The 16794-nt window shown below is 61.9% G+C and overlaps 1 protein-coding gene across 5 annotated transcripts; it reads left to right on the forward strand.

Moving 5' to 3' along the window:
- The first annotated feature begins 29 nt into the window (after window positions 1–29).
- Tfr2 (transferrin receptor 2) lies at window positions 30–14923 on the forward strand. Of its 5 annotated transcripts, none has more exons than XM_021650688.2 (19): window positions 30–173; window positions 1046–1095; window positions 1278–1524; window positions 1609–1789; window positions 5182–5322; window positions 5395–5506; window positions 5574–5696; window positions 6433–6549; window positions 6639–6778; window positions 7717–7880; window positions 8907–9026; window positions 10645–10727; window positions 10800–10863; window positions 10965–11032; window positions 11116–11192; window positions 11271–11355; window positions 11433–11660; window positions 11797–11937; window positions 14216–14923. In XM_021650688.2, the coding sequence occupies exons 2-19, from the start codon at window positions 1063–1065 to the stop codon at window positions 14477–14479; spliced, it is 2388 nt and encodes a 795-aa protein (XP_021506363.1). In that variant the 5' UTR covers window positions 30–173; window positions 1046–1062; the 3' UTR covers window positions 14480–14923. The 5 variants fall into 5 exon arrangements, with proteins under 5 accessions (XP_021506363.1, XP_021506360.1, XP_021506364.1 ...); XM_021650685.2 differs by having other exon boundaries at window positions 51–284; XM_021650687.2 differs by lacking the exon at window positions 30–173 and adding an exon at window positions 666–952.
- Window positions 14924–16794: the final 1871 nt, after the last annotated feature.

A 16794-nucleotide genomic window follows, 5' to 3' on the forward strand; every position in this document is an offset into this window, starting at 1 on the left:
GTGGGGCGGGCTGTGGTGGGTGTGGCCTCGGCCGGGCTTCGGGTCCGGGCAGCCGGTCCGAGGCCATCAGGCACCTGCTGCTAAGCTCGGCCGCTGCGTCTTCCCGCCGGGACTCGGCTGCGGCGCGAGGCAGGGCCCGGCGAGCCCCCACCTCTCAGACCCTTCTAGACCTGGTAGCGCCCGCAGCTTCCGAGGGGCCCCGGAGGGAGGGTGAGGGGGACCCTGAGTCCCCGCTCAGCGCCGCAGGTCCTGGTATCCCCTGCGCCGCTAGGCGGGAACCGAAGGTAAACTGAGGCTGTGGCTCTCCATCAAGTTCTTAGAGGGCCGGAGACCCCCGAGGAGAAACGCCCAGTGAGGTCCTCAGGGACCCGGGGGGTGCTGGGGAGGACGGGGCTTGGCCGGGCTCTTTCTGCCTCCCCTAAGGGTGAGGACGACGCCCGACCCCAGGGCCCACACTCAACGGATTCTTCGGACCCGTTACCTCACCCACAGCCCTTCCTCCCAGACAGATTCCAGACAGACAGACAGACAGCCCACTGCTCAGCCTAAGCCACCGAGTCCCGCCACTAAGATGCCAGGGGTGTGGAGCCTGTGTGAGGCAGGGCCGGGCGGGAGGAGCAGCGAGGGGTCATTTGAAAGCTGTCTGCTGGGAACCCTGAAAACCAGCTGGGGGGAGGGAGGGGCTGGGACTTTCCCCAAGGACGCCGGGAGGGTGGAATGGGGAAAAGGCGCGCTCCCCACGTCCACCCTCCCTTCATCCAGCCCCTCCCCCGCCCGTGCCGGGAACCAAGGTGGTCAAAGTCTGCCCTGAGGTTAAAACAAAATTGATCATTTCGCGGTCAGCGGCAGCAGTGGGGTTCGCAGAAGGATTGGCAGCCGGCGGCTGGCGGGAGCCAGGGGGACGCCTGGACGGCTGGAGGGAGGCCAGACTGCGCCCCCTCCCTTCTGAGGGGTGAGGGCCGGCCTGGGCTCAGGCTGCCTGCCAGAGCTGATAAGGGGCCCTCTGGCGCTCCCACAAACGGTTCATCCCTGGGGGGGCTTGCAGGGTGAGAAGGGCCCAGCATGGAGCGGCTGCGGGGAGTGCTGCAGAGCGCGGTAAGAGCGGCGGGGCGCGCCCGGGGGGTCCGCGGCTAGGCGCCCGTCCCTCAGGCCCCCCCCCTCCAGCCTCCCTCCTGGAGCGCCCACCCTGCCCAGGTCACTGACAGCGCGCTTAGCTAACCCTCCGCCAGCCCGCGCCCCCTTCCCTAACCCCACGCCCCCCTCCCCGCCCCACACAGCAACGCTGGCCCCCAGGACCCTCTCAGACCATCTACAGACGCGTGGAGGGTCCTCATCTGGGGCCCCTGGAGGCGGAGGAAGAGGAGGAAGTGGCCGAGCTGCCCGCCCTGTCCTGCCCCATGGAACTCAAAGGCCCTGAGGCCTTGGGCTCCGGTCTGGGGAGGTCAGCTCCCATCCCCTGGGCCACCGCGGGGCGCAGGTCGGCGCCCTACGTGGTCCTGACCTCGCTGCTGATCTTCACGGGGGGTGAGTCTCCCCCCGCCCCGGGGCTGCGGGACTTCTGGGGTCAGCCGAGGAGCGCTCAAAAGAACCCCATCTGACCACCGCCAGCCTTCCTCCTGGGCTACGTGGCCTTCCGAGGGTCCTGCCAGGCGTGCGGGGACTCCGTGGTGGTGGTCAGCGAGGACGCTGAGCTGGGCCTCGACTCGCGCCAGGGCGCGCTCTACTGGAGCGATCTCCAGGCCATGTTTCTTCGGTTCCTCGGGGAGGCGCGCCTGGAGGACACCATCAGGTAGGACGGCTGCCGTCCGGCCTGGTGCCAGCTTCCTCCGAGGACCTGGGACGTGGAGGGGGGCTTGTTCAGATGGGCGGCTGGGTGGACAGAAGCAGAGGGCCCAGGCCTGGCGGCATGCCTCGAACCCAGGCTCAGGAGGCAGGTGCCAGAGCAGCGTCGTCATCTTTGACAAATAGTCAATTGGAGGCTAGCCTGGGCGCACAGCCCCATCTCAAAACAGAAGTAATTTGTAAGAGTAAACGGCACTTATGTTTTGTTTTATGTAGTGAAAAGGTAATGAGGAACGGGTGAAAAAACGTGTTTGAAATAGTTTCCCGGCAGGCACTGAGGCAACCACATTGCTTTTTCCCTCCTCGGTTCCTTTCTTTCCTTCTTGGCGGTTATTTCGCATTATTTAGGGAGTGTGGTGCTGTGACCTGTGACGGTCAGAGGATCGCAGGGATTGAACCCAGGCCCTCGGGCTTGACCACAGCACCATTTGCCTGCTGAGCCATCTCACCGGCCTTCTAAAAGAAATTTGTTTTCAGTTCTGGGGGCTGCGCCTGGGGCCCTGCGTTAGCCGGCAGACCCCGTCTGTTTGAATTGATTTGCTTTAGGGTTAGCCTTTCTGACACGTAGCCCGGGCTGGCCCCAGACTTGAGGTCCTCCTGCTTCAGCCTCCTAAGTGCTGGGATTCTGTGTACTGGGTTTTCCTCCTCCTTCTCTGCACTCAAGAGCCAACTGAGCTAATACGTCTTTAATGCTTGTTTAGTGATTTGGAGACTTGGGCTTCTTTGTCGAGCGTGACTGCGGTGTAGCTTTTGACACTGCTGGGAGCTTGCTCAGAGAAGATGGCTTTACCCTGCTCAAAGGCCTCCGGTCTGAGGCCGGGAGACAGCTGGGTGACAGGGAACTCAACCCAGCATGGTTCCCACGCTATAAACTTAGTGTGGTGCAGGAACAGGAGGGTCGGGAGTTCAGGGCCATCCTTCCCTGCATAATGTCTTCAAGGACAAATAAGACTGTGTCATGCCCCACACACCCCCAAAGTCTTATGAAAGCCAGGAAATGGGTAGAGCTACCTGCTGCTGAATTCTCCTAATTTCACACCCTCTACAACATAGGAAGGAATAAAAAAGACTGAAAGCTCTGGAAATGGGAGCCAAGAAAGACAGACAGACCGCCAAGTACAGTGAGGATGAAGGCCCCAAACGTGCCATGTTTGGTGTGTGTGAACATATGGACCAGACTACACACACACACACAGATATACACAGTCACACTGCAAGGAAGGAAGGAGGGAGGGAAGGAGGGAAGGAGGGAAGGAAGGAAGGAAGGAGGGAAGGAAGGAAGGAAGGAGGGAAGGAAGGAAGGAGTGAAGGAAGGAAGGAAGGAGGGAAGGAAGGAGGGAGGGAAGGAGGGAAGGAGGGAAGGAAGGAGGGAAGGAAGGAAGGAGGGAGGGAAGGAAGGAGGGAGGGAAGGAGGGAAGGAGGGAAGGAAGGAGGGAAGGAAGGAAGGAGGGAGGGAAGGAAGGAAGGAAGGAGGGAAGGAAGGAAGGAAGGAGGGAAGGAGGGAAGGAGGGAGGGAAGGAGGGAAGGAAGGAGGGAAGGAAGGAAGGAAGGAAGGAGGGAAGGAAGGAGGGAAGGAAGGAAGGAAGGAAGGAAGGAAGGAGGGAAGGAGGGAAGGAGGGAGGGAAGGAGGGAAGGAAGGAGGGAAGGAAGGAGGGAAGGAGGGAAGGAGGGAAGGAGGGAGGGAAGGAGGGAAGGAAGGAAGGAAGGAAGGAGGGAAGGAAGGAGGGAAGGAAGGAAGGAAGGAAGGAAGGAGGGAAGGAGGGAGGGAAGGAGGGAAGGAAGGAGGGAAGGAAGGAAGGAAGGAAGGAGGGAAGGAAGGAGGGAAGGAAGGAAGGAAGGAAGGAAGGAGGGAAGGAAGGAAGGAGGGAAGGAAGGAAGGAGGGAAGGAAGGAAGGAAGGAAGGAGGGAAGGAGGGAAGGAAGGAGGGAAGGAAGGAAGGAAGGAAGGAGGGAAGGAAGGAGGGAAGGAAGGAAGGAAGGAAGGAAGGAAGGAGGGAAGGAAGGAAGGAGGGAAGGAGGGAAGGAAGGAAGGAGGGAAGGAGGGAAGGAAGGAGGGAAGGAAGGAAGGAAGGAAGGAGGGAAGGAAGGAAGGAAGGAAGGAAGGAGGGAAGGAAGGAAGGAGGGAAGGAAGGAGGGAAGGAAGGAAGGAAGGAAGGAGGGAAGGAAGGAAGGAAGGAAGGAAGGAAGGAGGGAAGGAAGGAAGGAGGGAAGGAAGGAAGGAAGGAAGGAGGGAAGGAGGGAAGGAAGGAGGGAAGGAAGGAAGGAAGGAAGGAGGGAAGGAAGGAAGGAAGGAAGGAAGGAGGGAAGGAGGGAAGGAAGGAACGAGGGAGGGAGGGTAGGAGGGAAGGAAGGAAGGAAGGAAGGAGGGAGGGAGGGAAGGAAGGAAGGAGGGAGGGAGGGTTGGAAGGAAGGAAGGAGGGAGGGAAGGAAGGAAGGAGGGAGGGAGGGTTGGAAGGAAGGAAGGAAGGAGGGAAGGAAGGAAGAAAGGAAGGAACGAGGGAGGGAGGGTTGGAAGGAAGGAAGGAGGGAAGGAAGGAGGGAAGGAAGGAAGGAAGGAAGGAAGGAGGGAAGGAAGGAAGGAGGAAAGGAAGGAAGGAGGAAAGGAAGGAAGGCAGGCTTGAAGAAAGAAAGCGGATGGGGTTCAGGACACTGCAGGATGTGCTGATCAATCTTCTGGTCTCTGGCTCTGTGGGATTGACTGCTTTGGCTGGGCCTGGTGGCAGAGGCTGGTAATCCTAGTTATTTGGGAAGCTAAAACAGAGGAGGTTCTGTGCCTGTGGCTAGCCTTGGCAATTCAGCATAGCCTTGACTAGAAGACACAGCAACAACAAAGTGTAAGGGGCTTTGAGGTGACTGCCTGTAGCTCAGGGGTACAAGCATTGCCCAGACTCCCTCAGGTGGGAGGGAGGGAAGGAGGGAAGAAGGGAGGGAGGGAAAGAGGGAGGAAGGGAGGAGGGGAAGGAGGGAGGCTGGAAAGGGAGTTGGAGAACCAGGAGCCCAGGCTGGAGGTGAGGAACCCCGCCACGGCATGCAGATATGTACACCGGGAATGGCCAGGTTTGCCAAGGCCAGGCTGCTGTGACAAACGCAAAGGTGACAGCCCACGCGAGGCAGCAGGTGGTGGGGGGGCGGGCAGGTCACTTTAGGCGACGACAGTGGGAGCCGGCGCAGGGTGAGGCCCAGGCAGGCCCTCCCCGCCTCCTCCCAAGCGGTTTCACCCGAGTTCGAGGCTGGCCTGGGACAGATAGACGCCATTCCGGGCCTGCGTTTACCCCTCGCCTTTCGGAGGCTGGGTAGGGCACACCTAGGGCCCCCTCCAGCGTGCTGTCCCTGTGCTCAGGCTGACCAGCCTCCGGGAGCGCGTGGCCGGCTCGGCCAGGATGGCCACCCTGGTCCAAGACATCCTCAGCACGCTCTCGCGCCAGAAGCTGGACCACGTGTGGACCGACACGCACTACGTGGGCCTTCAGTTTCCGGACCCGTGAGTCGGGGACGCGGGGAGGGGTCGCGGGGTCGCGCAGCCCGCGTGCTCACGCTGCCCGCCCGCCCCCAGGGCCCACCCCAACACCCTGCACTGGGCGGACGCGGCGGGGAGCGCGCAGGAGCAGCTGCCGCTGGAGGACCCGGAGGTCTACTGTCCCTACAGCGCCACGGGCAGCGCCACGGTGAGGTTCGGGGAGCCCGTCCCCGCGGCGCGGGCCCCGCCGCGCGCCTCACAGACCCCGTCCCCAGGGCAGGCTGCTGTACGCCCACTACGGGCGGCCCGAGGACTTGCAGGGCCTGAAGAGCAAGGGCGTGGAGCCGGCCGGCAGCCTCCTGCTAGTGAGAGTTGGGGAGACCAGCTTCGCCCAGAAGGTGAGGGCGGGGGGGGGGGGCGTGCGCCCCGGGGAACCGGCGCGGCTCTGTGGGAGGGACCCAGGAGGTGGTCACCCGAGAGCAGAAAACGTTGCCATGGTCTAGAGAGCCAGTGCCAGGACGGCCAGGGCCGCGCGCACACACACACACACACACACACACACACACACACACACAAGAAAGGTCTGTATTTCAGTGCTCCCAGGGGAAGAGGCAGGGGGATGGGGGTTAAAGTCGTTTTCCACCACATAAAGAATTTAGACCCCGCCGGGAATGCGTGAGATTCCATCTTAAAAACCACATGGGGAGACAGCTTGGGGGACAGCTCGGGGACAGCTCGGGGGACAGCTCAGGGACCAGGCTCTTACTAGCAAGCCTGAATTCAAGCTCTGGGGCCACGAGGTGAGAACCAACCCCGAAAGCGGGCGACACACGAGTAAGGAAGGCTTTATTATTTATTTACTTATATAGTATTCTGCCTGCAGGCCAAAAGAGGGCGCCAGATCGCACTATAGGTGGCTGTGAGCCACCATGTTGGTGCTGGGAATTGAACTCCGGACCTTCGGGAGAACAGTCAGTGCTCTTAACCTCTGAGCCATCCCTCCAGGCCCAAGCAGGGGTTTTTAAATGCTGCAGAGGCACCGGGGGAGGTGTGCTAGCCACACATGGTCCCTTGGGGACCGCAGCTGCAGGTGAGGGGTCGTTTGACCTTTGCTGGCCTCTCTGGCCTCCCCAGGTAGCCGTTGCGCAGGACTTCGGGGCCCGAGGAGTGCTGATCTACCCTGACCCAGCAGACTTCTCCCAGGACCCTCACAAGCCAGGCCTGTCCAGCCACCAGGCTGTGTACGGACACGTGAGTCTTGGGGAGCCGGAGCTCACCTTCCTGGGGCCCGGGACGCACAAGCAGGCCACGGTCTCAGAGTGGGCACCCCTCCTTCCTAGGTGCACCTGGGGACTGGAGACCCTTACACGCCTGGCTTCCCTTCCTTCAATCAGACCCAGTTTCCTCCAGTAGAATCGTCAGGCCTTCCCAGCATCCCCGCCCAGCCCATCAGCGCGGACATCGCTGGCCGCTTGCTCCGGTAGCAGGGCGGGGGGGACAGGACAGAGGGTGGGGGCTGAGGCTAGCTCTGGGCTTCCTTAGGTGACGGGGACCTGAGCGCCGAGAGTTAGCTCTGTCAGGGACTTGCTCTTGTCAGGGACTTGCTCTTGTCAGGGTTAGAGTGAAGCCATGTTGAAAACAAACAAAAAAAATGCCCGACCTTTAACCCCGGCACTCAGGGAGGCAGAGGCAGGCGGATCTCTGAGTGTGAGGCCAACCTGGTCTATACAGAGAGCAAGTTCCAGGACAGCCAGGACTACACAGAGAAACCCTGTCTCAAAACAAAACCAAAAACTGGTGTCCTAGCCAGATGCCTCAGTGGGTAGAGGCCACGGCCGCAAGCTGAAGACGGTCCCGAGCCTCACACTCAGCAAGGTCAGACTCCCCAAGCGGGCCTCTGGCCTCCACACGCGCACGGTGGCACACGCGCACACTCAGACACAGAAAATAGCAAAACGTAAACTTTTTAAGAAGTGGTTTGCACCCGAGAGCAAGATGCAAGGTTGACCCCTGGCCTCTACACACACTTGCACACACATTTCCACACGCTTGTACACGTGTACACACGCAAAAGAGGTGACCTTTCAGGTAGGCACACCTTTTACTGGTCCCTTCCTCTGGTACAGCCACAGATGCTAGGACCTTACACAGGACAGAGCCTTTTGTTTTGTTTTGAAGACTGGGTTTCTCTGTGTAGCCCTGTCCTGGACTTGCTCTGCAGCTCAGGCTGGCGGTCCGCCTGCCCCTGCCTCCCCAGTGCTGGGCCCACAGTTTACACCGCTGACCGAGGCAGGCCCCCGCCGCGCTGTCCTAGTGAGCAGGGTACAGAGCGTGAGCCAGAGAGGAGGAGGGCCCTGAGCGGCCTGGCACCCTAGGCCGCAGACCCACTCCGGGACTCTCTGCTCCGTCTCCCCCCAGGAAGCTCGAGGGCCCCGAGGCTCCCCGGGAATGGCAAGGCCGCCTCTCGGGCTCTCCTTACCGGCTGGGCCCCGGGCCAGCGCTGCGCCTCGTGGTCAGCAACCGCAGGGCGTCCACGCCCATCAGCAACATCTTCGCCTGCATTGAGGGCTTCGAGGAGCCAGGTGGGCCTGTCCCCCCCCTCCGGAGGCCCGCGCCAGCCCTGACCGCCAGGACCAGTGCAGGAGGCCCCGGAGAAGGGCAGGAGCGGTGCCCGGGAGTGAGGAGGGGATGAGGGACAGCGGACAGTGAGGAACCCCCCAATGGGCAGTATGGCTCAGCAGTGAGCTCCCTGTGTGTCGCACACGCACATATGTGGGGGGTGTTATACCAGAGACTCAAGCATCAGACAAAGGCCAGACTGGACAGATGGATCCAAGGTCGCAGACTCCGAAGGTGGGCGGAGCCGGGAAGCCTGACAAGAGGCTGCTGGAGGTCAGAGCAGGGGCACAAGAGCGCTGAAGGGGAGCAGGAGGATTATACATGCAGGGCTAGGCGGCCAGGGTGGCACAGCCCGTAATCCCAGCAACCGGGAAGGCAGAGGCAGGCGGATCTCTGTGAGCTGGAGACCAGCCTGGTCTACAGAGTGAGTCCAGGACAGCCAGGGCTACACAGAGAAACCCTGCCTCAAAAAAAAGTCCAAGGCTAGCCTAGGCTACATGGCCTGGGCCTGGGGACCCTATCATGAAGCAGAGGAAGGAGCCAGGGGTGGCGGCACACAGCTAGAGGCAGGAGATCAGAAGTTCAAGGCCAGTGTGGAACACAAAGCAAAACAAACAAAAAACCCTCGAGCAAGTGGACTGTCCCCAGCGGCGAGCTTGCTGGTTTGGCACGGGAGAGTCGGGCTGGCGCCAGGAGCTGCACCGGCGGTCCGTGCAGGCGGCCCCGGCGCTAGAGAGGAAGCGGAGGCGGGACAGTCACAAGTTTTAGGCCGGGCTCGGTTACCCGAGATCCTGTCTCCAGACCCACGGGAAGTGTGTGTGTGTGTGTGTGTATTCCTGGCTCAGGCGTGTGGGCTGGGTCTTTTGGCAGCAGGGATTATGGCTGATGGCGGCCGTCTGGGAAGCGGCTGGGAGGTTGAGGAGGGCCCCTGGGATCGCACGGCCTCACATCTTGTTGGTTGAAGACGTGGGCTCTCCGTATCTCCGCAGATCACTATGTTGTCATCGGCGCGCAGCGGGACGCGTGGGGCCCGGGAGCCGCCAAGTCCGCCGTGGGCACGGCGATCCTGCTGGAGCTGGTCCAGGCCTTTTCCTCCATGGTCAGCAACGGTAAGGCCCGCTCGGCCGCGTCCGGGCTGGGGCTCGGTCAAAGGTGGCTGGCAGCACAAACTGCAGACGCACTTGGATCTGCGCCCGAGAGCGCAGCCTCCGGAGTGTGGCTCTGGCCAGTAACTTCACCAATACAGCATTTCCTCATCCACGTGTCAGCCTGGGGCCGAAGAGGCGCCTCCGTGTGAGGACGCCTGCACCCGAAGGCCCGGCTGGAGCCTCAGCAGCCGCGTGGTAGGGAGAACTAGCGCCCCCAAGAGGCCCCCCGTGTCCACACGTAGGCCCCGCGTGAGTGCACACATCCGTGCAAAACTACCTTTAAGTTTTTCATGTGTTGGCCAGGTATGTCTGTAAGGCAGCCCTGGGGAGACTGAGGCAGAATGGTCAAGATTTCAAAGTCATTCTTAAATACATAATGAGTTCTAGGCCAGCCTGGGCTACATGAGTATCTGTCTCACAAAACAAAACAAAACGCCCTCATGTGCTCTTTATCCCAGTACTCTGCAGGCAGAGGCAGATGGAGCTCTGTGAGTTCCAGGACAGCCAAGGCTACACAGAGAGACCCTGTCTCAAGAAAGAAAGAGAACAAGATAAAGAGAGAGAAAGCAAGCAAGCAAGCTTGGTGGTGCACAGATGTGATCTTAGCACTCTAGAAGGGAGAGCAGGATGACCTCTGACTTCACGGGGAGACCCCAAGCCTGGCCAGGCATGGTGGGCCACACCTGTAATCCCAGCACCCAGGCAGTAGAGGCAGGAGGATCGCTGTAACTTCCATAGCCAGCCCGGCTCCCACAGTCAGAGCTACGTAGCAAGACCGTTTCAAAACAAAACAATTGAAAATATTAACGGAAAGGTTTTAACAAGGCGGTGGGGCCACAGCTCAGCGTAAGACACCGAGCTGGGAGCCTTGTTCAAGGCCCAGCACTGCAGAGAGGAGGTGCCGCCCCGAGCTGGGGAGGGCGCGGAGGAGACTGAGCAACAGAGCAAATGGCACTCTCGAGAGATGCCGCGGAAGAGCCACGTATATGCTTAGACCTCCACTACCCAGACACGGCAGCCCGCGCCACGCTAGCCCGGCACCAGAGCACCAGAGGGGGAGGCAGATGGAGACCATCTTTTTTTTTTTTTTAATTTATTTATTTATCATGTATATATGGGTGTTCTACCATGTGGTTGCTGGGAATTGAACTCAGAACCTCTGGAAGAGCAGACAAGAGGTGCTCTTAACTGCTGAGCCATCTCTCCAGCCCCAGATCATCTTTTTTGTTGTTTTCAGACAGGGTTTCTCTGTGTAGCCCTGGCTGTTCTGTAACTCACTCTGTAGAGCAGGCTGGCCTCGAACTCAGAGAAGCGCCGGCCTCTGCCTCCCCAGTGCTGGGATGGAAGGCGTGCACCTCACAGCCAGCTTCGGGTCATCTTTTGCCACATAAGGGAGTTTGGGGCCAGCCTGGGCTACGTGTGACCCTGCCTTAACTAAGGGCGGTGGGAGGGCAGGCTGGAGAACCTGAGCTGTTGGGGGCCGAGGCAGACTCCCGCAGGTTGCCCTCTGACCCCCCACTTCCCCTGAGGGGCTCAGGAGAGGAAGGGTGGGGTGACCGTGTCATCCCGGGCACCGCAGGGTTCAGGCCTCGAAGGAGCCTTTTGTTCGTCAGCTGGGACGGAGGTGACTTTGGCAGCGTGGGCTCCATGGAGTGGCTGGAGGTGAACCGGGGCTCTGGGGCCTGTGGGGGGCTCGGGGGGGGGGGCTTCTTCTCCATGCTCTTCCCCCGGCAGGGCTACCTCAGCGTGCTGCACCTCAAAGCCGTAGTGTACGTGAGCCTGGACCACTCCGTGCTGGGTGAGCTGGCGGCGCCCCCCCCCCCCCCCCGTCCCCCTGCGGCGGGACTCGATCCCTCAGCCTGGCATTCCTCCCTCCTTCCCTCCCTCCCTCCTCTTCAGGAGATGGCAAATTCCAGGCCAAGACCAGCCCCCTGCTCATCAGCCTCATCGAGAATATCCTGAAGCAGGCAAGAGGGGAGCAGGGGGGAGAGCCGGGCGGCCCGGGGGCAGCGCCTGACCCCGCCTGACCCCTGCCCCCGTCCTGCCGCAGGTGGACTCCCCTAACCACAGCGGGCAGACGCTCTACGAGCAGGTGATGTTCACCAATGCCAGCTGGGACGCGGAGGTGTAAGTTGAGAATGAGGCCTGGGGGTGGCCGCGGAGGGGAGACGGATCCCCCACAGGCCTCCGATCTGCCCGCCCCAGGATTCGAACCCTGCCCATGGACAGCAGTGCCTACTCCTTCACGGCCTTCGCGGGGGTCCCGGCGGTGGAGTTCTCCTTCACGGAGGTGAGCCCCCAGCCCGGGCCCGGGGCGCCAGGCCGCGGCGGCCCGCCCCGTCCCAGCGCCCGCCCGTGTCCCCGCAGGAGGACCGGGCCTACCCGTTCCTGAACACCAAGGAGGACACGTACGACAACCTGCGCCGGCTGCTGCGCGGGCGCCTGCCGGCCCTGGCCCAGGCGGTGGCCCAGCTCGCGGGCCTGCTGCTCATGCGCCTGAGCCACGACCACCTGCTGCCGCTCGACTTCGGCCGCTACGGGGACGTGGTCCTCGGGCACCTCGGCCACCTCAACGAGTTCTCGGGGGCCCTCAAGGTCCGCGGCCCCGCGCCGCTGCCCCCAGCCGCCCCCGCGCCTCGCCCGCTGCCCCCGCGCCTCGCCTGCTGCCCCGCCGCCCCCCGTGTCCCTCCCCCGGTGCCCGCACCGCGCTGAGACGGCGCCTCGCCCACAGGCCCGCGGGCTGACCCTGCAGTGGGTGTACTCGGCGCGGGGGGACTACATCCGCGCGGCGGAGAAGCTGCGGAAGGAGATCTACAGCTCGGAGCAGAGCGACGAGCGCCTCATGCGCATGTACAACGTGCGCATCATGAGGGTGAGGCCCCGCCCCGTGCCCCGCCCCCTGCCTGGGCGCTGGGCGGGCACCCGGGCATGCGCGGACGGCAGCCAGGCCGCAGGACCTGCGCTGCGCCGTCGAGCCCTGCTCGTCCGCCGTTTACCCTGCGAGGCCTTAAGTGCTCACTGCATGGCTTCTCGCGGACACAGAGCGCGCACCTTTATTTAGACTGTGTGCCTTGGGCCCCGAGGAACAGGCAGCCATGGACTAACGCGGGGAAAAGAGGACGTTTCAGGGCGAGGGTGGGGCAGGGAAGTGCGCCTAGCCTTTACTGGGAGCCGGGCAGGGGTGAGCAGAGGCCCTTAGAGGGCCGAACAGAAACCGGGGCCAGTTGAGGGGAGCCTTTGGATAGCTGCAGAAATGCGGGGTTTGTGCGCGCGTGTGTGGTGCTGGGGATAGCTTCTGTAGCTGAGCCACACCCAGCCCCTCACTGGGGGATTCTAGGCAGCGGCTCTACCACTGAGCCACACCCCAGCCCCTCACTGGGGGACTCTAGGCAGCGGCTCTACCACTGAGCCACACCCCAGCCCCTCACTGGGGAACTCTAGGCAGGGGCTCTACCACTGAGCCACACCCAGCCCCTCACTGGGGGATTCTAGGCAGGTGCTTTACCACCGATCCACACCCAGCCCCTCACTGGGGGATTCTAGGCAGGGGCTCTACCACCGAGCCACACCCCAGCCCCTCACTGGGGGACTCTAGGCAGGGGCTCTACCACTGAGCCACACCCAGCCCCTCACTGGGGGACTCTAGGCAGGGGCTCTATGATTAAGCCATGCCTCCAACCCACCTTTCATTTACATTTTGAAAGAAAATCCTGCAAGGCTGCTCAGAATAATCTTGAACTCACTTTGTAGCCCAGGTAGACTTTGAACTTTTGATTCCATCCTTCCAAGTACCTAGTCTCACAGGCGTGTGCCCCAAGGCCAGGCTCGGGAATTTGGATTTTGGGTGTCTGGGCATCGGGAAATTTCTTACAAGGAGGTGAGTTGGCCAGACAGCGTGTGTAGAAAGGACTGTGGAGGGGAGACTGCCGGAGGGGGAGCTGACGGCATGAAGGCTGTCTGTCCTTCAACCGGCGCAGCCCGGTAGGAGCACAGCCGGAGGGCGGAGAAGGCCGCATCATCCTTAAAGAGAGCGGCTGGCGCGGAGAGAGCGACCAGGGCCAGCAACTTCAGTTTGTTCAGTAGCAGGACTTCCGCTTCGCTGTGAGGCGGGCAGAGAAGTGAACTTAAGCGATGGAGCCAAAATTGAAGATGAGGGACTTTGACACCACGGCCTGTGCTCAGTGTCATGAAATAGGAGGAGAAAAATGGGGTAGGGGAAGGAATAGGAAAGAAAGGAGAAAGTGGACCCGGGCTTGGCCCGCCGGACACAGGCCTTTGGGCCGCGCACGAAGCCCTGGGTTTCATAGAACCGGGTGCGGAGACGCCTGTGTTCCTGTCCCTTCAGAGGCTGAGGTAGCTAGCCTTGGCCTGTCCAAGAGAGAGGAAAAGGGAGAAACGAGGGTGTCGGGGATGGAAGTAAACGCCTCACGCCCCCCCCACGCCCCCAGCCTCTGAATGGCTGGTTTACGGGTACGGAGGCGCCTGGAATTCCAGCTCTCAGGAGGCACGCGGGGTCTCTGTGAGTTCGAGGCCAGCCTGGTCTGCAGAGTCCAGGACAGCCAGGGCTGCACGGGGAAACCCCGTCTGCGAAAAACAAAGAGGCAGATGCGGAGTGAGCCATGTCCAGATACCCCTAATTCTGCAGGGCAGGGTCCCGTGAGAGATCTGGCCACGGGCACGCGTGGACTGTTGAGCAGACATTTAAAGGGCACGTGCGCGTCTCGCGTGGCGGTGCCCAGCTGCGAGTCCACTCACTCGGTCTGCGGAGGCTGAACGGAGCTACCACAGCGGGTCTCTGTTTCAGAGGAGAGCGGGCAGGCGGGGCCGGAGGGAGGCCACGGCTGGCCGAGTCCGCCGGGTGGGCGCGGGGTCGTGGCTCGAAGCCCGGTCCCCGGCAGGAGGCAGCTCGGTGGCGGATGGCTGGACCTCAGGCTGGGGAGGCTCCGCGTGGCTGGGCCGGCCCGGGTCTGCCCGGCTACTGGTGACGCCGTGGACGGGCGCTCCTGATTGGCTGAGGCTCTGCGGCCGGCCCGGGTCTGCCCGGCTACAGGTGACGCCGTGGACGGGCGCTCCTGATTGGCTGAGGCCCTGCGCCTGGCCCGGGGCGCCGACGCGCCGGCTCCTCCGCCTGCAATCGCTGTTCCCTGCAGGTGGAGTTCTACTTCCTGTCCCAGTACGTGTCGCCGGCCGACTCCCCGTTCCGCCACATCTTCCTGGGCCAGGGGGACCACACCCTGGGGGCCCTGCTGGACCACCTGCGGATGCTGCGCGCCGACGGCCCCGACGGCCCCGGGCCGGCCGCGGGCTTCCACGAGGGCCGCTTCCGGCGCCAGCTGGCGCTGCTCACGTGGACGCTGCAGGGGGCGGCCAACGCGCTCAGCGGCGACGTCTGGAACATCGACAACAACTTCTGAGGCGGGCGACGTGGGTCCCCCGAGCGCACGGCCTCCCTCCCACCCCAGCGCCCGCGGTCCCCGGAGCGCACGGCCCTCCCCCACCCCAGCGCCCGCGGTCCCCGGAGCGCACGGCCCTCCCCCACCCCAGCGCCCGCGGTCCCCGGCCTCGCCGTGGCAGCGCTGCGGGCCAGGGTCCTCGTCCACGCCCCAGGCCTGCAGGGCGGGCGAACCGTGCTGTCGCCCTGGGCCGTCGCTCACGCAGAAAGCCGCTCTCTCGCTGCCCCCCCGCCCTCTCCTTCGGGAGCGGAGTTCCCGGATCCAGGACGACCTCGGCGCTGGGACCCGGCCAGCTCTCCTGTGGATGAGATGAACAGGGTCATTATCTGTTACGAACAGGTGGCCTGGGCTGGGAGGCCCGAGGGGATGAGATGTCAATAAACCAACTGTAACCGTCGTGTGTAAGCGGTTCAGCTTCCTTTGATGCCCTCCCTCCCCATCCGTCACCCCGCCTGGAGACCTGGGGAAGAGGGACTGCAGGCTCCTGACAGCAGGCCTGGAGCCCTGGGAAGGAGGGACTGAAGGACAGCAGGCCTGGAGCCCTGGGGAGGAGGGACTGAAGGACAGCAGGCCTGGAGACCTGGCGAGGAGGGACTGAAGGACAGCAGGCCTGGAGACCTGGCGAGGAGGGACTGAAGGACAGCAGGCCTGGAGACCTGGCGAGGAGGGACGCTCCGGACGGGGAGCTGCTCTGTGGCTAAGGAGACTGCCTGCAGATAAGGGGCTTCAGGCAGGCGGACACCTCATCGGGACGATGCTTGCTGCTGAGTGGCAAGCCGAGGTCAGTCCGCAGGAGCCACGGGGTGACAGGGAGAAACTGCTCCCACAGGCTTTCCGGCCACCTCCAAATGTGTGGCTTGCCCACAAACGCACAAACACATAAACGTTTAAGAGTGTTGAGGATTGGCTTTGTGGTTGGGAGCACTGGCGGCGCTTCCAGAGGACGCTGCTTCGGTTCTCCTGTCTGTCTGTCTGTTCTTCTGGCTTGCTTTCTCTCTGTCTCTCAAGCCTGATGACCCGGCTTGACCTCTCACCTCCTCCAGGTGTTCATTCGTGAGTAAGCAAGTGTATATATACACACACGAAATAAAATAAATGTAAAAACAGCTTTTAAATGAGAAGAGGGCGACCCTGGAGACCCGGCAGCGATGCTGAGCAGGTTCCTAGGCCCGCACAACCTCCCAGTCAAGAACGGGATCCCCGCGGCCAGCATGGGGCACTGTGGGTGGCCTCGGCCTGGCCGCTGATCCTGGACCGGGTGCTGAGCGTCAGTGGCAAGCCTGAGAAGGAGGGTTAGACAGCCCTCCCCCACCACAGGCCTGTCTGGCGTCTCAGCCTGCGGCTTCAGACAGCTTCTGGAGCTACCGTTGATGGGTGTGGCCTCCAACCCAGTTCTTACCTCAAATAATAATGATGATGATGATGATGATGATGATGACGACGATGATGAAAAGTAAGGAGGACAGTGCCCAAGGTTGACCTCTGCCCTCCGCATGCATGTGCCCACACATGTACTCACACCCATGAACACACCCAGTGTGGGCCATCCCCTGGGATCCCCGCAGCCACCCTCTGTCCAGTGTGAACTACAGGTGGGGAGATGTTAGTGATCGCAGCTCTTTCTCTTTGCATTCTAATTTTTTATTTGTTATGTTTTGTTTTCTTGTGTGTTTGTGTGTGTGTGTGTGCCTCAGCCCGTGTGTGGAGGTCACAGGATGACTCGAAGCTCAGTCTCCTATCATGTAGGTCTCTGGCTGCCCTGGAACGCGCTCACAGACCAGGCTAGGCTGGACTGGCATCCACAGGGCTCCGTCTGTCTTGGCCTCCCGAGTACAGGGACTAAGGGTGTGCGCCCCTACGCCTAGCTTGCCGTGCTCTGTCTTCAGCCATGGCTTCAGAGCTGCAGCTTGGCCCTCCCAGGCTGGGCAGTGTAATGCAGTTGGCATCCCCTTATCCTTTCTTGCTCAGCATAGTCGGGAGGTCTCACACAATCCCTCAGGACACAGGGAAGCAAAGGATCTAAAGCTTGGGATGGCCCAGGTTCTGAATTTCAGGAGACTACTTCCTGCCTTCCTTTGTCCTCTCCCACCAAGCCTGACTGTGTTCTCAGGACCTTGAACCTGAGCTGGGGTCAGAAACCTCAGTGTTAGCTTCCTTGACACGTGCTCTAGAGCACATTTTCCAGTCAGGCTTCATGACCTTCTCCCCCTGGCTCTGTCGTTTGTGTAGACACAAATAGTGTTCACAAAGATGTCCACAATGTAATCACCAAAAAC

This window comes from Meriones unguiculatus, chromosome 15, assembly GCF_030254825.1.
Source record: "Meriones unguiculatus strain TT.TT164.6M chromosome 15, Bangor_MerUng_6.1, whole genome shotgun sequence".
NCBI lineage: Eukaryota > Metazoa > Chordata > Mammalia > Rodentia > Muridae > Meriones > Meriones unguiculatus.

Bases quoted from the DNA above. Each gene is read 5' to 3' on its own strand.
- Tfr2 (XM_021650688.2), top strand. From the start codon at position 1,063: ATGGAGCGGCTGCGGGGAGTGCTGCAGAGCGCG. The intron at 5,507-5,573 runs GTGAGGTTCGGG...CCCCGTCCCCAG, and splicing joins GCGCCACGGGCAGCGCCACG to GGCAGGCTGCTGTACGCCCA. The intron at 11,938-14,215 runs GTGAGGCCCCGC...TGTTCCCTGCAG, and splicing joins ACAACGTGCGCATCATGAGG to GTGGAGTTCTACTTCCTGTC.